General features: G+C 37.1%; 2 protein-coding genes across 5 annotated transcripts in view; one reads left to right on the top strand and one right to left on the bottom strand.

The window, feature by feature from the left end:
- Positions 1-18,628, top strand: part of LOC132098657 (cGMP-inhibited 3',5'-cyclic phosphodiesterase 3A-like) — an 86,106-nt gene extending 67,478 nt beyond the window's left edge. For both annotated transcript variants that reach the window (XM_059504745.1, XM_059504744.1), the window contains 13 exons: positions 1,464-1,621; positions 3,189-3,310; positions 3,446-3,662; positions 5,949-6,022; positions 6,241-6,404; positions 7,587-7,724; positions 7,936-8,047; positions 8,248-8,349; positions 11,265-11,464; positions 12,424-12,627; positions 12,711-12,872; positions 16,407-16,674; positions 17,262-18,628. In XM_059504745.1, the coding sequence (XP_059360728.1) occupies positions 1,464-1,621; positions 3,189-3,310; positions 3,446-3,662; positions 5,949-6,022; positions 6,241-6,404; positions 7,587-7,724; positions 7,936-8,047; positions 8,248-8,349; positions 11,265-11,464; positions 12,424-12,627; positions 12,711-12,872; positions 16,407-16,674; positions 17,262-17,662 (2,322 nt within the window). In that variant the 3' untranslated portion in view covers positions 17,663-18,628. The remainder of the gene's footprint in view (positions 1-1,463; positions 1,622-3,188; positions 3,311-3,445; positions 3,663-5,948; positions 6,023-6,240; positions 6,405-7,586; positions 7,725-7,935; positions 8,048-8,247; positions 8,350-11,264; positions 11,465-12,423; positions 12,628-12,710; positions 12,873-16,406; positions 16,675-17,261) is intronic.
- The window catches only part of LOC132098658 (palmitoyltransferase ZDHHC17), a 283,638-nt gene that overhangs the window by 85,099 nt on the left and 179,435 nt on the right, over positions 1-19,104 (bottom strand). The window lies entirely within an intron of this gene.

Raw genomic sequence — 19,104 nt, 5'->3', positions numbered from 1 at the left:
TTAAATGTGTCATTAAACCAGATGCCAAACATTCTCTCCAAACTATTTTTTCTCCATGACGCTAGTTGGCCTGCTAGAAGACAGTTACTTACATTTTTGCTCTACTGTAATTTGTATTGCATTACATTGAATTTAAAGGGATAATCCACTCAAAATTGAAAATGGTCATCATTTACAGTTATTTTAGAGTAATTTGGGATGCTATTATTATTATTACTGATTCTATTTTTATAGTTTAGATATATTAATATAGATTTTAATTGTATAATATTTTATATTTATTTTACATTTTAATTAGTTATGTCGATGTGTTTTATCTTTTTTATGTTTGTTATGTTTTTAATAGTTTTTATTAGTTTGTATGTACGTTTTAGTTATTTTAGTGCATCAGGTTAAACTAAATGTTGTTGTTTTTTTTTTTTTTATTGCAATGTTTATTTTACATTGCATTGAAATAGATAATGAAATGAAAATTCTTTAACTCCAGTGCTATTTTTTGTATAATTGAGATACTGTTTTAGTTTTATGAATATTTTAATTGGGGTTTATTTTTTTATTTTAGTTATATTAATGTATATCTCAATTTTTATTATTTCAATTTTTATTTTTAATTGTTTTATTTTTTTTGTTATAGTGCTGTGTGTTTTGTCATTTTTTAAATATGCGTATGTATTTTTTTATTAATATTTTGAATTAGCTTTATTTCTGAATTTTTATAAATTTTTTATATATATTTTACTTTTTAATATTTATTTATATTTTATATTTACTTTATTTTATATTTTACTTTCAATTTTAGTTAACGTTTTAGTTGTTTGAGTGTGTTTTATTTTTTTTAAAATATGACTACAGTATATAGTTTTTATTCATTTTTATGTAAGTTTCAAACCTCAATGCATTTCTTTCATCTGAGGGTGAGTAAATATTGCCAGAATGGTGTTTTTTGAGTGTCCTGTCCCTTTAAGTGCATTCATCTAGTCTATTTTATACCCCACATCAGCCAAGCATTTTGATTGGTTCACAGCTTGTGATGTAAATAAGAAATGCGATGATGCATTTCTCCAGGGTCTTCCATCTGTTCTGTTCCCCTTTTCCCAGTTGGGGGAAGGTCTCTGTATTCCCTGACGGACCGCTGTCATCTGCCGCCCTCAGATGTTCTCGCTTTTGAAATACACACTCGCTAAGATTTACATCATTTACGTAAAATGCAATCCAACTTTAATCTAAACAAGCACTTTGTTTAACGACCGCACTGCCAAAAAGTGTTAATTTAGCTCTGGGTTGTCAAACACATGTGGCTTGATTCTGTCTGGGTCCGTGTTAATTGATTATAATTGGTGATGTGACTTTTGACAAGCTTCAAAACTGACCTTAGCGGAAAATTTTGAGAATATCGGAGTGTTTTGCTGCGCTGTCAACATTGTTTTAGTCTAAACTTGATGTATGTTCTCTTTAAATAACAGCGTTTGAAGCGGAGTTTGCATCCGGGGCTTTTGAGACGGATTTCTTCCCCGTGGACCACCACCACCTCAGCCACCGGTCTGCCCACCCTCGAACCCGGGCCGGTCAGATGGGACCGCAGTGCCAGCATCAAAGCACCTCATGATGGCCCTTCCAGCAGGTAACAAACACTCCTTTCTTATCCAGATGCAATCCTAACTTACACAACTTAAAGGAATAGGACAGCCAAAACGAACATTTGTTGAAATTTGCTGTTCCCATCCAAGATGTAGATGAGTTTCTTCATCAGACTTGGAGGCATTTACTCGTAACTTATTTCTCCATAAGCAGCTGATTCACTGCAGAGGTTTGATATGGTGATAGCATCGAGCTTTAAGCGTTTCTTCATGTTTTTGGTGACCAGCCCAGATCACTTAGTAATGACTGAATGTCATTGCAAAATATGTTTGTATCTCAAATGATGCAGAAGCACCATTTTTATCAACCTTCTTTCGTTTTTGTTCAGTGTCTTTAGTGTTTTCGTGATTTTTACCCTGGAGAAATCTGGAGATCTATAGTAGTCCTGTAGTGTTCCTGTAGCTCAAGTGGTAGAGCATTGCGTTAGCAAGCGCAAGGTTGGAGGTTCGAATCCCGGGGAACACATGTGAGGAAAAATTGTTAGCCTGAATGCAATGTAAGTCGCTTCAGTTACAAGCGTCTGCTAAATGCATTAATTTAAATTAGTCCTAGCAGAGAAACGCTTCACAAACACAAAAGTGTCCAGTTACTTCATTTTAAGAGTTGGTTTATTATTTCAAACCTGACACACACCTTATTCATGAAATGTTTTGTTTGAGAAGTACGCTTGTGCAGTCTAACCTGATGTGATATTTTATTTTATTTGTCCAAATACTTCCCGGGCCGCTGTATGTGACTCCTGAAGTGTTTTGAAGCAATAATACATACTTTCTGAAAATATGAGTCCACGGAGAGTTTCTCAGGATTTATCTGAAAGCCCTTTTATCCATTTGCCCTCATTTAGTTTTGTTTGTCATCATTGTCTCGTACGTTAGTGTTTCGCACAGCTGTTGCGGATCGCTGTCAAGCGCTTGAACTTTCCAGAGCTCCTCCACGCTGCCTTACTCACTTCGTCTGAATGTTTCATTCGAATTGTATAATGTCCTTCTTTGGGCATTTCTCCACCTTTCTACCTCTTATTTCAGCTTGAGCTATACAGACCAGCTAAAGTTCAGCCCATTAATACTGATATCCAGATAGCCATCTGCACTGTGCAGACAGGGAGTTTAAAAAGGCTTCCTGGAGACCTGAGAGCCCGGGTCCTGTTTAGATTCAGGCCCTTTTGAAATTAAAGCCCCGGTGAATAATGGGGGGTCACACGGTTGCCTGCATGACCATGTTGAGGCTGGTTTTAAAGTGGCGGGTCTCCTGCGCAGCTTCTTAATGGATATCTGAAGAGTGTTCCCACAGCAGGAGGCCTGTTGGCTCCCATTTTTTTTTAAGTTGGCAGGAAAATTCAAGTTTAAATTCCTCTCCAGAAATAAGCCACTTGGACTGTTTTTACTCCAGAAAAAGTGCATTGTGAACTTTCACATTTACAAGTTTTAAGAGGAAAAAGGTTACGCTGTGTGTATGTATACACACTAAAATACCACTACACGGGACACTAAAAAACAAAACCAACATTAAAACCATGAAATATCAATTATGCGTTTTCTCCTCTCCTGCAGTTTGGTGAACAGTGATTCATGGAACAATTCAGTTATGCTCGGGCTTTCCAAGAGCAGGTCCATGTCTGCTTCATACGCTGCCTCCTCTGCCGCCAACCACATCTATAGCAAGAGCCGAAGAGGTAGAGCAGTGTGTGTGTGTGTGTGTGTGTGTGTGTGTGTGTGTGTGTGTGTGTGTGTGTGTGTGTGTGTGTGTTGAGTGAAAGGAGGTAAATGGGCTCTGGCAGTGCCCGTGTGATTCCTCTGCTCTCTGACAGGTTGCCCTTCTTCCAACATCTCACCTCTGGCTTCACCCTGCACCTCTCCTCCAGTCCAGGGCACTCCGCTCACCAGCCCCACCAACAAAAGCCCTTCAGTGGAGCTGCCGGACCCAGAGCTTCCTCCGCCACAGAGCCCCCACAAAGCCTTAACCCACAGTCAGAGCGTCCCCAGCTCCAGCACTGCACAATGGGTGCCGCCTTCACTTTGTAGCAGGTAAAACCCCACCATTCTGTTGAGCCTCACACGTTTGTGCACTGATTTTTTTGAGGGAAATTCATTTAATGTTTAAAGCAGAGCTTTGGGTTCTAAAAGCATTGTAAAATTATCCAGAAATATGTAATAAATTATCATGGAGTTGTCGCGTCATCTCATTATTATTTCATATTCATTCTTGCTGTAAGGTATGACATTACATTTTATTATGAACAAATATTCAGCTAGACCATCATTTTTTTATATAAATAATTGAATTCTCATTATTGAAATAAACATTTTCATTTCTATGTTTGTTAAAAACACTCATTGCAATTTTTCTTCAATGAATTATTATAATTTTCAAAATACCTAATTAACATGCAAATGTCGTGTCCATAGAACTTAAATATGTAATTTCATATTTGTATACATGAATTCTCATACATGGTTTTAACAAGTTTGCTGCAGTTTTTTAAGCATTATTTTTTATTACATTACCCAAAATATTTAATAAACAAATGCAGGTATATTTGCATATGAATAACTTTCTTATATTTAATTGTGATATCTGTTTTTAATAACAACTCTTGTTGTAATTTAATTTGGAACTGTAATTATTCTCCAGTCTAGTTATTATATTCACTTCATTTACCTTTGAATATGAGCAATTGTTGTTTAACAAGTAGTATTTCAGTGATATTGCTGAAAGAACACACGATATGAGTTGTAAAAAGCCCAGCCTTTTATTAAAGAGTCGCCCAAACAATCGGATCGACCGCAGCTGCGCAAGTCATTTTAAGTGTACTGGGAAATGTGTAGATTTATTTTAATTTTTTAAGAATTTTACTTGTTTGGATTCCATGCAGGACTGCTAATGAGTAATTTTGAGAACAGACAGCTAGTTAATATTCATTTCGAGCCCAATTCATCACGCCGCTGTGTTTCCAAAGATCTGAGCGTATCCTGTGGCCCTGGATGTTGTACAAGAGTGGACTGCAGCTTCAGGCCATTATGTGGTTACTGAACAACCACTGATCATTAACTGTGAAAAATACCCAACATTGTGTCTAAATATTAACAGATGGACGTACACGGTCAGATCTGCCATCCCTCTCTCTCTCTCTCTCTCTATCGGTTTTAGTCACTAATGTCCTGGTGATGGGACAAGGTCACCTTCCCCTTGGCCCGTAATATATGCTGGGCACAGAGAAACATCTTGATTAGGTTCTGTCTGGCCTGTTAATTCAGAGAGCTCAACTAAACAACAGCGACAATGGCTGGTCCTGCACACACACACACACACACACACACACACACACGTGTACAGCACACATCATCAGGGGTTAGTCAGCCGGAGAGGACGCCTCTCAATTTCAATGCGAAATATAAAAATATGCAATAATGAAATATATACAGTATGCACGCTTCAGCCGTTTCCTAGCTCTCCTAACTCATGAAGCATAAAAACATGAAGCGTATTGAACAGCTTCCAGTGCCTGCGATGACAGATCGTGTCTTTTTCTTGTTCTTAAAGGAATGTTCCCGAAGTCAACATGAAATGGCATTCGCAAAGCATTTTTGTTTCATAATGTGACTTATTTGTGAGTGAAACAGGATATTCAGTGAGGGGAACAAAGGAGATCAGGAATTGATTCAATTCCCAGTGATTAAAATGTAATTGATTGTGAAAATGATGAAACTTGATGAAAGCAAATAGCTGTTTTTATTGTTATTGTTATTATTATGAATTGTAGTTGCAACCCAAAACCTAATAAAGTCAAAGCAAACCTTTAATAACACATGAAATAAATTTTAACTGATAAATCATGCACTATAAGACCAGGAATGTACTGAAAAAGTAAATTATTATTATTGTTGTTGTTATTTGTTGTTGTAAAAATGCAGCACAAAAGAAAATAACAGCAAAAAACTTTAATAAAACATACAAATAAATAAGTGAAATTCATGGAATATGCTTGATTTATTTATTTATTCATTTTGTAATAAAATTAACTGATCAATCATGTACAGTAAAGCCAGGATAATGTACTGAGAAAGTAATCTGGTGTTTTTATCATTGATGTGGAATTTTTTGTAAACTGCAAAAAAAAAAAAACACTGCAACACAACCGCAAATAAATGCAGAAACCTTTAATTAAACGTGGAATAAATAAGACATAAAGAAAGAAAGAGAGAATGTGATTTGGTTATATCCATTGAGGAAAATGATTTTGGAATTGGATTTACCTCCGATTATGTTTGATTAATTGATTTGATGTGAATGGATTGTCGTGTGTGTTGTAGCTGTAGAAGACCGTACGGTAAGCTGAGACACGTGGACGGATCCATAGACGCAGGAGATCGAACCCAACAGTCAGGTATCGCCACCGTCATGTGCGTTTCTGAATTAGCATTTAGATGCATTTCACTTATTATCCTTTTTGCTGTTGCGATCTGTGATATTACAGCTCGGTCCTGGATTGAATCTCTGAATTAATATGTAACTGGTGTCTTTACGAGTCTTTCAGAGCTGTCAGTCTGCTCAAACGGGAAATATGACGTGAGGCGTAATCAGGTTTTTTTAATAATCTTGCAGATGAGCCGCTGATAATGTCGTCAGACTATGACAGCACCTATGAGACCAACCACAGTGACAGCAGCGACTTTGCACAGAACGAGGAAGACAGAGAGGGTCAAATGAAAGCCTGCGGGACGTTCCCGTCTCCGGCGCTCGCACTGGCCGCTCACATCCCAGCAGAGGTAAACACCGCTTCTGCAGGAGAAATTGATTTTTTTTATCACTGCAATTCAGTTTAGGCAGGTAGATGTTTTTTTGTTTGTTTGTTTGTTTGTTTTATTCTGTCAGTGTTAGAAGCCTACAAGCAGTAAAATTACACAGTATAAAGAGTTGCATAAAATCTATAATGCACAAAAATACATCAGTTGCATGATAAATAAGTATTTTATGTGCACTACTTTTTTTTGATCCAGTAAAAGTACACTGTTATCATACTGTCATCAGAACTAATCTTTGTAAAATGATTGTTTTAATTATTTATTTTCTTTTAATATTTTTATGCATAATTTGTTTTTATGCTTTGTTTTCACGTCTAAGGGGCCAGGATGAGGATATATTATTATTATTAAACAATAAATGTCAATGCATAGATCACATTTTCTCTTTTTTTAATGATATATATTTTCATATATTTACCTTATATTATATAAGTAAGGTTTTTAGTAAATCTTATTGCAAAAAAAAAATTAAGTTTAAAATTAATGTTTATTTAAATTTAGCAAATGTGTGTATTTTTTATTTGCTAATGTTTTATTACTATTAGATATCATATTATGTTGTATATTATTATTAGTTTGTTTGTTTGTTTTTGTACTTAATATGTCTAAATGTTGAGGTCAGGATAAATAATTAAATTAAATGTGACCGTTATGATTAAAAAATTAATTTAGTTAAATATTAAAAATGAATGTTAGTGTATAGTGCATATTTACTTTTTACTGTATTGTATCTTTCATCTCTTTTTTTCTGGTCAGTGTTAGAGGACCTACAAGCAGTAAAAATACACTGTATAAAGTGTTGCATAAAATATGCAGGATGCACGCAGTCTGCAGAAAACGTATAATGCACAAAAATTCGGCAATGGCTTAGTAAATAAATAAGCGTTATGTGCAATTCTCAGGGTTTGTTTGTTCCTGTAGATCTAAACTACCATCAAATTGTCATCAAAACTAATCACTGAGCATTTGATTTGTTTTCGCTGTGGTTTGTTCGCACACTTTTATTGTGTTCTATGCTGTTTAAACTACTCTCTGTAGTAGTTTCATATGTGCCACTTGATATTTTTTAGTAATTCCAGTTATGTCTAGTGGGGTTTTTTGTTGTAAGATGGCACAGTCCATAATCTGAAATCATTTCCTCTGCAGGATAAGCCCATCTTGGCCCCGGAGCCGCTGGTGATGGAGGGCCTGGAGCCCCTCATGAGTCAGATCAACAACTGGAACTTCCCCATCTTCAGTCTGGTGGAGAAAACCAATGGCAGATGTGGCTGCATCCTCAGCCAGGTGACACACTGACATCTAGTGGAGGCTGACAACCACAATGAATACATGAACACACATGAAGAATTAAAACTGTTTGTATATATTCAAATGCAATGTCCTTTTGAGAACCCTTAGCATTATTGTTTGGATCCTTTTGTTTAAATCCAGACGTGGTTGAGGATGTGGATTTTAAGCTCTCTCTCTTTCTTTTGTTTGTTTTTTTTTGGTTTAGGTGTCTTACCGGTTGTTTATGGATACGAGACTCTTCGAGACGTTCAAGATTCCAGTGAGGGAGTTCATGAACTATTTCCACGCTCTGGAGAACGGATACAGGGACATCCCATGTGAGTCTTTGTGCTGCAGGAGACATGTGTACAGAAATATGTTAACAATGAAATAACTGGTGATGTACAACAGATGCTGTGTGCAGACAGCTTCACCTCTAGAGGAATAACTTGCCCTAACTCATCAGTTCTGCTTCTTTGTGGTGTGTACACTCCCTCTAGTGGTAGTTTAGCGTGTTAAACCTGGTCTTCCTCCACAGATCACAACAGGATTCATGCAACAGACGTCCTCCATGCGGTGTGGTACCTCACTACCCAGCCTGTGCCTGGTTTACCTTCACTGGCATCACTGAGTGACTCGGGTAACAATCACACTTCATTACAGTTTACAGGACGGGTTAATAAGGACATACAATAGGACATAAAACATGCCTGTTATTCAAAATGACAGATTTAGTTTGATTACTTCTTTTTTTATAGACTAGATATGTGTACTTTCACATGTTTATATTTATATGCTCATGTTTTCTATGTTTATAATTTTGTAACACCATGATCCTGTGAGACATCAGTGGTATACTAGTAGCACTGATATACTGTTATAGTTTTTATTAATATTAGAATCAGTTTTTATGTATATTTTTTTTTCATTTAAATTTTAGTTAATGTTTTAGTAGTTTTAGTAATTTTCGCAAATGTATTTATACATACATATATATATATATATATATATATATATATATACAACCCGAATTCCGGAAAAGTTGGGACGTTTTTTAAATTTTAATAAAATGAAAACTAAAAGACTTTCAAATCACATGAGCCAATATTTTATTCACAATAGAACATAGATAACACAGCAAATGTTTAAACTGAGAAAGTTTACAATTTTATGCACAAAATGAGCTCATTTCAATTTTGATTTCTGCTACAGGTCTCAAAATAGTTGGGACGGGGCATGTTTACCATGGTGTAGCATCTCCTTTTCTTTTCAAAACAGTTTGAAGACGTCTGGGCATTGAGGCTATGAGTTGCTGGAGTTTTGCTGTTGGAATTTGGTCCCATTCTTGCCTTATATAGATTTCCAGCTGCTGAAGAGTTCGTGGTCGTCTTTGACGTATTTTTCGTTTAATGATGCGCCAAATGTTCTTTATAGGTGAAAGATCTGGACTGCAGGCAGGCCAGGTTAGCACCCGGACTCTTCTACGACGAAGCCATGCTGTTCTTATAGCTGCAGTATGTGGTTTTGCATTGTCCTGCTGAAATAAACAAGGCCTTCCCTGAAATAGACGTTGTTTGGAGGGAAGCATATGTTGCTCTAAAACCTTTATATACCTTTCAGCATTCACAGAGCCTTCCAAAACATGCAAGCTGCCCATACCGTATGTACTTATGCACCCCCATACCATCAGAGATGCTGGCTTTTGAACTGAACTCTGATAACATGCTGGAAGGTCTCCCTCCTCTTTAGCCCGGAGGACACGGCGTCCGTGATTTCCAACAAGAATGTCAAATTTGGACTCGTCTGACCATAAAACACTATTCCACTTTGAAATAGTCCATTTTAAATGAGCCTTGGCCCACAGGACACGACGGCGCTTCTGGACCATGTTCACATATGGCTTCCTTTTTGCATGATAGAGCTTTAGTTGGCATCTGCTGATGGCACGGCGGATTGTGTTTACCGACAGTGGTTTCTGAAAGTATTCCTGGGCCCATTTAGTAATGTCATTGACACAATCATGCCGATGAGTGATGCAGTGTCGTCTGAGAGCCCGAAGACCACGGGCATCCAATAAAGGTCTCCGGCCTTGTCCCTTACGCACAGAGATTTCTCCAGTTTCTCTGAATCTTTTGATGATGTTATGCACTGTAGATGATGAGATTTGCAAAGCCTTTGCAATTTGACGTTGAGGAACATTGTTTTTAAAGTTTTCCACAATTTTTTTACGCAGTCTTTCACAGATTGGAGAGCCTCTGCCCATCTTTACTTCTGAGAGACTCTGCTTCTCTAAGACAAAGCTTTTATAGCTAATCATGTTACAGACCTGATATCAATTAACTTAATTAATCACTAGATGTTCTCCCAGCTGAATCTTTTCAAAAATGCTTGCTTTTTTAGCCATTTGTTGCCCCCGTGCCAACTTTTTTGAGACCTGGAGCAGGCATTAAATTTTAAATGAGCTAATTAAGTGGATAAAAGTGTAAAATTTCTCAGTTTAAACATTTGCTACGTTATCTATGTTCTATTGTGAATAAAATATTGGCTCATGTGATTTGAAATTCCTTTAGTTTTCATTTTATTAAAATTTAAAAAACGTCCCAACTTTTCCGGAATTCGGTTTGTATATATATATATATATATATATATATATATATATATATATATATATATATATATATATATATATATATATATATATATATATGTATAAATATATATATATATGTGTGTGTGTGTGTGTGTGTGTGTGTATTTAGTCATTTTTATTTCAGTTTTAGTACATCAGGTTTATATTTTATTTTATTTTGAGCTTTTATTTTTATATTTTCCACTTTTATTTCAAATTTAATTGTAGCTATTTTGTCATGTTTTGTAGTTTAGTAGCCTTGCCGATTAGATGAAATAAAAATCTTTTTATATATTTACGTGTGTATATTTTTGTAGAAACATGCTGCAATGATCACAGCACAAACACAGATCAGAATTTTTAAATAAAAGGTGATCGATTAAACATACAGTAAGTATGTACAGTACCAGGATCCTCTTGAAACAGTTTCACTGTGGTCTGTGCTCTTTGCAGCACGTTTCTATATTTGGTTGTTTTGGGAGTATTTGCAGCTGCGGCACCTATGTTATTAAACTCACAAAGTTGTTTCATAATTTGCTGGTGTTTTTTCTGTTTGCATGTGTTTTCTAAAGCTGCAGATTGTTGAGCTCACATGTGTTCTCAAACTGATGAAGTGGGTTTACACTAAAATGTCATTTTACACAAATAAATGGGCATATAAAGAATTTTCACTCAGAAATTGCTATTCAATTTTACAAACAATTACATAGAATTGGCAAGTGAAACATTGAATTAAATGTGAACTGAGATAGAATTTTCTTGTAAAACATTCTCTTTTATTTACAATTCAAAATCATTTCTTACAGGTGCATGACACCCTGACTAACATCATAGGTGAACTTCATGGAAACCAGATAAAATGCAGCCACAGTGTTGAATATGTTTGAAGACACATAAAGATTGTTAATCACTCTCTCGGGCTTTAGACTCTGACGGTGGACTCGCTCACAGCCACTCAAAGTACCTGATGTCCAAGACGTATCCTGTAGAGGACGAGGGCTACGGCTGTCTGTCCGGCCTCATCCCCGCTCTGGAGCTGATGGCGCTCTACGTAGCAGCCGCTATGCATGATTACGACCATCCCGGGAGGACCAACGCGTTCCTGGTGGCCACCAGTGCTCCTCAGGTGACACTCCACACCATCATCACACAACATCAGGAAACAGCTCTTCAGCTTTCATTGCAAGGCATGCTTTTTCTTCAAGTGTTTACAAGGGAGCGCTTATTTCCTCGTATTGTAATATTAAGCACACCTCGTGCTTTCTTAGGAATAATAGAGGTACTTATACAAATACAGAGGTAGGATTACTGACTGAAGTACCTTCTATAATAATTCATATTAAGGTTTCAAATATGTGACTTAATCAAATTAAGAACCAAACAAATGATGTGTAGCATAGAATCTTTCCAAAATTGACAGGTTTAATAAACTATTAAGTACATACATATACATAATAATTCATTATATCTATACATACTGTGTGTGTGTGTGTGTGTGTGGTACATGTATTTATTTTATCAAAAAATACAGTAAAAACAGTAAAATTGTGAAATATTATTACAATTCAGTTTTCTATGTGATGTTAAAGTTTTATTTATTTCTGTGATCAAATCTGAATTTTACTCCAGACTTCAGTGTCACATGATCCTTGAAAAATCATTCTAATATACTGATTTGGTGCTCAGTATTTAATAATGGTTCTTATTATTATCAATGTTAAAAAATGTTTTTGCTCCTTCATATTTTTCAGGAAAAAAAAATCATAATTTGTTGATGAATAAACAGTTCAAATGAACATTATGTCACTTTTGATTAATGCATTTTGATGAATAAAAGCATTCATTTCTATTAAAAAAAATTACACACATACATTTGAATGGAACTGTAAAATGGTTTCTGCATAAATATTAAGGACCATAAATGTTTTTTTAAATGTTAAATTGATCATAACAAACATGTTTCTTGAGCAACGATTAGAATGATTTCTGAAGGATCATTTGACACTGAAGACTGGAGTAATGATGCAGAAAAACAGCTCTTGAAACATCTGAATCACCATAAAAGTCTTTTGTGTGTCTTTGCAGGCCGTGCTTTATAATGACCGTTCGGTGCTGGAGAACCATCACGCAGCGTCTGCCTGGAATCTCTTCATGTCGCGGCCTGAGTACAATTTTTTGGCCAGTCTGGACAACATGGACTTCAAACGCTTTCGCTTCCTGGTCATCGAGGCCATACTGGCCACCGACCTCAAGAAACACTTCGACTTTCTGGCTGAATTCAATGCCAAAGTGAGCACCTCTAATATTAGATATACATATATAGAGCAACTAATGTTGTGCATTTTATTCATATATGTATTTTGTGTTTGTAGGTGGGAGATGATGGATGCTCGAGCATCGATTGGACTAATGAGAATGATCGTCTGCTGGTCTGTCAGATGTGTATTAAGTTAGCGGATATAAACGGTCCATTGAAAAGCAAGGAGCTCCATTTGCAGTGGACGGAAGGCATCGTCAATGAGTTTTATGAACAGGTCAGTGTCTACTCTTTGATGCATGTTTATGCCTGAAGTCATTTTCGAGCTGTTCAGTCACAGCAGAGACAAACAGGAAGCTCTCTCGATGACTAAGTGCCTGGCAACTGCACCTTGCGCTCATAGTAAGAGGTTGTGGTAATGTGCACACGTAACCTCACAGCAACTACGCAGCATCTCGGTATCATTCACATCGAGTGGATGAGAGGATGGCAAGGATACACTGTTGCCTGGCAACCGTCCACATCATCCTCAAGCAGTGCTGAAGGAACACGTTCACAACTGTACTGAGAACGCAGGGCAATAAAGTAAGCAAAGTTTTACAGTGGTCCCGTCTGCTGGAAATTATGTTTTCAGTGGAGAGCATTACCAAGCTAAACAAGCCATTCAGTGATGAGAAACCAAATGAATCGGCTGATATTTGGCCAATTTAAGTTATCATGAAATCAATTGGCTGTGTTTACTTTATTGGTGCACATTATTTTTAAAGAATAAAATGTTCATAATAATGAATTAAAACATTCTGTTCAGCTGACACCAGCAATCCTTATCTTTTTCCTTTTCAACCTCTCATCTTGTCTATATAAAAAAAATCTTATCCTTTATCACCCAGAATTATGTCACATTAGATAAGTAAAATACGAACGCCTCTCATTTATTGATACTTTATTATTACAGTGCAAAAAATATATATATATTTTTATCTTGTTAACATCTCAACATTTTAACATTTCTCAACATTTATAAAATATGATGCATTTACTTGAGCACCTACTGTAAATGACAGAAGATATTTCAAGTGTTGTTTTCTGAAAAAATGTAGGGAGATTATAATTAAAATGAGAAAAAAATTAGAAAAATTAGAAAAAAAAAAAAGAATCAAGATAATTTTTCTGAGCACATTGATGGATTTTTTTATTATTATAATTATTATTTTTAATAGTTTTAATAATTTTAAAGTTAAGATTCTCACAGTTCTGTTTTATATCTCACAATTCTGAATTGATTTTATGCTTAAAAAAATATACTTCAGTGGGATTAGAAAAATAAACTTGAATCAAAGGAAAAACTAAACATTTTCTTACCCTTTTGACAGATTTAGTTTTTCTTATTTTAAACGCACTTCACCCTGATCAAATTTTCAGATATTTGTAATGGAAAACAATACAACAATGCTAAGAAAGAAAGTAATTTTCCCAGTATATGAAAGACATTTGCACTCGTCAAAATGCTAAATGTTGTGTAAGATGCATGTTTAAAGTGCGTTAAATATCAGCATAATATTGTCGATTGACCGCTACGGTATGTCACGAGCGCTCGTTCAACCAGTCATGATTTCCTATCCTCTGTTAATGTTTCTCAAAGAGTTATGTGCTTGTTTGGATGCCAGTGATGAGTAATAAAACACTGCGTCTATTATTGTGAGGATGACCCAGTTGTGTCAAATCCCCGTCACTGAACTACAAAGCGTCATATGACCACCCCTGGCCATATTCAGAGCATTTCAAAAGCACCAGAAATGATATGCTTCAAAGGAGCCTGTTTTTCCCCTCCCTGTTTCGTTTCTTGAATGATTCATTTCTCCAGCACTTCTGAGCAGCACCTGACAGAACACAGCGCACATACATCACTGCCCTCTGATGACATCATCACGCTGTTGCCATGGCAACTTGAGACCTTGCCTGTTGTAATGCTGCTGTCATTGTTAATGTCCAGGTACTGCGAAGCATATGTTTTCATGCGGACTATATGATGTTCTTCCAATCTCTGATTACTTACTGATTTCGATACGGTTATATGAAATAAATAATCTCCATGTTTGGGAGTATTTCCCCCGTCCGTGGGAAGGCTGACCTAGTTTCATAGCAGTCGAATGTCTGTGAAGTGTGTTTCGCTCCTGAACTGGAAAAATCCAATCAAGTGTGTGACTCTTCAGCTGTGCTTGAATATACTGAGCATACTGTTCCCTGCCTGGTAATATTGTCATTTGTTTAACATAATAGATGAGTATAAAATAGCTGCCGCATAAACTGAGTTGAAAATGTGAACAAAAATGCTTCAAATCAGGCATTAATCAGATCAGATTAATCTGCATTATATAGAGCATTTCCCAATTGAAATGAAGTGTATATTTGCAACATCACTGAATGCATTTCTTTTCTCAGGGTGAATTTTAGATTTGCTTTCATATGCTTGTTAATATGAGGACTGCTGTCTGGTGACATCAGTTCCCATGATGCTCTGCATCCAAATAAAACTGGAAAAGGGAGTGCAGATGAAGGACAATGTTAGTTTCAGTTGATTTAATTTGGATTCAGAAGATTGGAAGCTTGTTTACACCACAGGATTAAAAAAATTATAATAATTAAATTTGCATGTCGCTTTGAATAAAAAGCATCCACTAGTGACAATAACAGGATTATACATAAACAGATATAGACGTATATGGAGGGCACTGAGATACTGAGTGACTTCAGTGACCATAGACAACACAATAAACACAGACAGAGCATTAAATACTAATAAGTGGCAGTAACAGATACAATAAAGGTAGACAGCGTTAAGAGTTATAAGTAGTCCTGAGTTACTGATTTAAGAATATCAGGGTAGAGAAGTGTCCAAAATGTCATTGTAGAGTGTCGCATGTAAATGTAATTAAAACTTTTTTCATTTCACAATTTGGACTTTGTTTCTTGCGGAAAAAAATATTTTTTCTGCCACTGAATAAAATTAAATAAGGTTATTGTGAGTTTTATCTCATAATTCTGAAAGTTGCATTTTCTCGCAATTGCAACTTTGAGAGTTTATGTCTCATAATTCAGACTTTTCCTCTCAGAATTACAAGTTTATATCTCACAACCCTTCATTTTTATCTCAGTTCTGCGTTTACATCTCACAATTCTGAATTCTGAAAAAAGTTACAATGACATTTTTTTTATCCTGTGGCAGAAATAGACTTCCATGTTACAGCAACAAAAAATGATTTCAAATATTATTCCACTTAGAGTCAACGTGAAACAACATTATAACCCATTTTACTTCTATAATGTGGGCAGAATTAGATTTTTCTATTAGAAATGATCATTAGAAATTGATTGGATCATGGGGTTTCATTCCAGTACTTGAAGCCTAAAAGAGTGTTCACATCAAAGGCGATAACTATAATGATAATGATAACTATAAAGTTGTAATAATTGTTCTAAATATTACAGAATAGGTGAGTCCATACCATAACCATAATGACATCATTATCAATTATTAAGATCTAATCGCTTTCAGATGGATTTCTTCCATGTGATGAAGATTGACAGCCAATCAGAATCCATCCTGCTTTAAAGAGCTTGAGCATTTAAAGCAGCAGGCGAAAAAACTGCAGCGTGTGATTATAATTGACAGAATGATATTGTGCATTGGTCTGGATGCTAATATAGATATATTTATAGTTACTGTTCTTGGTGTGAATGGGCCTTTAAACATTATTCTTTCTTTCTTTTATATGTTTATATGCATTTTCTCTTCATTCTGGTGTTTCAGGGTGATGAAGAGTCCAGTTTGGGCCTTCCCATCAGCCCCTTCATGGACCGCACAGCACCACAGTTGGCCAAACTGCAGGAGTCCTTCATCACACACATCGTCGGGCCTCTCTGCAGCTCTTACGATTCAGCCGCCCTCATGCCCGGCCACTGGGTCGACCCTCTGCCCAAAGAGGGCGAAAACGCTGACGAAGAGACGGATGAAGAGGAGGAGGAGGAGGAGGAAGACACACCAGAGGAAGACGCCTCCACCAGCTCCGAACTATCTCGTGAGTTCACCTTTTTCCTCAAACTTTGCAGATCCAGTTCAAAATCTGGTCCAAATTGCAATAATCAAATCAAAGTCATCACTTAATGGTGCTTGTGTGTGTGTGTGTGTGTGTGTGTGTGTGTGTGTGTGTGTGTGTGTGTGTGTGTGTGTGTGTGTGTGTGTGTGTATATTAAGATTAATTTATTGTATGAATATGAAATTACTTTTTATGTGTATCACTGTGTATTTAAGCAGTAAAAACAAGTTTTTAAGATAATAAATAGGTTAAAATGTCTTTGGATTCATTCAACATCAACCCGAGATAGTCACCACTAATAAACTATTACTAAATTTAATGTAGAAACTTTAATTTTCTGTGAAGCTGCTTTGCAGTGCTTTGCATCATGAAAAGTACTATACAAATAAACTTGAATTAAATTATATATGTGGATCAATGTGCATGTAAGAAATGAAGACGCAATGTATGTCTGATTTGTTTTTTGTTTTTTTACTTTTATGTACAACATTTCTCTACAGAAAAAAAAATCATAGCTCAAATTCTGAAGAACATATTAACACTCTCTTTATTTACTGGGTTTATTGTAGAGAAACCTGCACCCAAGAAACGAGGGAAAGTGTTCTGCCAGATCACCCATCACCTGCTGGAGAACCACGAGATGTGGAAGAAGGTCATTGCAGAAGAGTCCCAAAGTCAGACAGAAGAGGAGGAGTCCACATGCCTCACTAACACCCCTGAGCCAATCCTAGCCATCGATGAGGAGGAGGAGGAGCCGGGGAGCAAGGAGGAGCCTGCAGACGACCAGGAGGAGGAGACAACAGAGGAAGAGGAGAGTCCTGTACCTGACGAGACACATGAAACAGAGGAAACAGATGGTGAGACTGTAGAGGAAGCGGACGAGACTGTGGAGAGAGACACGGTGACTGTAGAAGACGATGCAGAGCTAATGGGAAAACGAGAGGAAGACGAGACAGAGGATCCGGAATGAATGACTTGCCCTTTTTAGACGTTGTCTAAAAGCTTTTTATCGGCAAGCGAGACTTCTAAGAAATGGTTGCCAGCACATCACTTAGACACAACACTGTAGATGCTTGGGGAACATGTGCCTAAAGGAAACAGGGTGGGACGGGGTGGTTCGGGATGAAGGGTTTGTGTAACAATGAGCAAGCGGTGAACTATTGAGGTTAGATGCTAAAATTGGCCAGGACATAGAGTTCTCCAGGGGGTTTCCTATATTTTCTAGACTTACGTTGGTCAGTTTTGCAAATCCTTCTGGCGAAACCCTCTCCAGCTGCACCTTAACCCCCAAAACTACGACAGGGGTCCCAATGATCTGCGGCGACACGTTTTGCAGGCTCAACAAGCATTTCCAAGGAGCTTAGTGTCAAAGTCAGAACCGAGAAACCAATCCACCGTGACTCTGGCCGGTTCGCGTATCCCATCATCGGCAGCGGACAAAAGCAAATGCTCCAGAAACTGCATGCATTTGTGACAAGGCTACGAAAAGATACGATATGTGTCTGCATGTCTGTCCTGCCATTGCTCTTTCTTTTTCCCTTCCAGAACATCACTATAGCAAATGCTTGCGCCATTGTCTCATTTCTGAAGGCGTCGAGCCGAATGCTTGTCATTCTCTTCCCTCACCTTTTTCCCTCTGCATTCCATGAACTGAGATTTTAAGTTTCTCAGGATCAGACTGTTTTCGGATAATTGTATTTAAAGAGTCATTGGTTTTTACAGACTTTCTTGCAACTTTCTAATCTTTTGGATCTTGACTCGTGGACAAAGGCAACCTTTAGTTGTTTTTTAAACTGTAACTTCTTCAAAACGCCAATGGCCTTTTAGCCCAATCGTTGTTTAACCAGGTGATTTGATATATATATATACACATACATACGGCGTGCAATAGTACATCACGTCATCCCTAGTCATTGGTGTACCATCCAAAGCTACAGACGCTTGAGAGCCAAGTAAACTGCTGTAGCAAGTTTGGCTGATCAAAGGTGCAAACTGGGATGACGGGAAGGCCTCAGGCTCCCGCAGTCGCATGTTTTCCCTCCGAACAAGACTGTGGTTATCCTTTACAGTCATCTCACGCAGCAGTTCATGCAGGCAGGCATGTGAGCCCAAGGGATGAAACGGTGAACGCTGTCCCTCTCACGTGAGAACGTGCCGCACATGAGATACGCGCACCGGTTGACACGGCTGTCCGCGCTCACCTTTGATGTGCCGAAAGAGGCAGATTGCTCGGGACGGCGAGTTGAAACACTTCTGCGGGCTTAATCACCTCGGGTCCGATATGTAGTTGGATGCCTTCAGTCACTTTGAAGGAGAGGCAATTAAAAACACCTAAATAAGACACGGCGGTCATGTGCAAGTGTAAGCCTTAATATTATCAGGCAATGTGGTGCGATGAAGTCCGTCTGGCGA

Source organism: Carassius carassius, chromosome 22, assembly GCF_963082965.1.
Source record: "Carassius carassius chromosome 22, fCarCar2.1, whole genome shotgun sequence".
NCBI lineage: Eukaryota > Metazoa > Chordata > Actinopteri > Cypriniformes > Cyprinidae > Carassius > Carassius carassius.
Note: the sequence above shows the minus strand (reverse complement) of the source record. Positions and strands in the feature narration are given on the sequence as shown.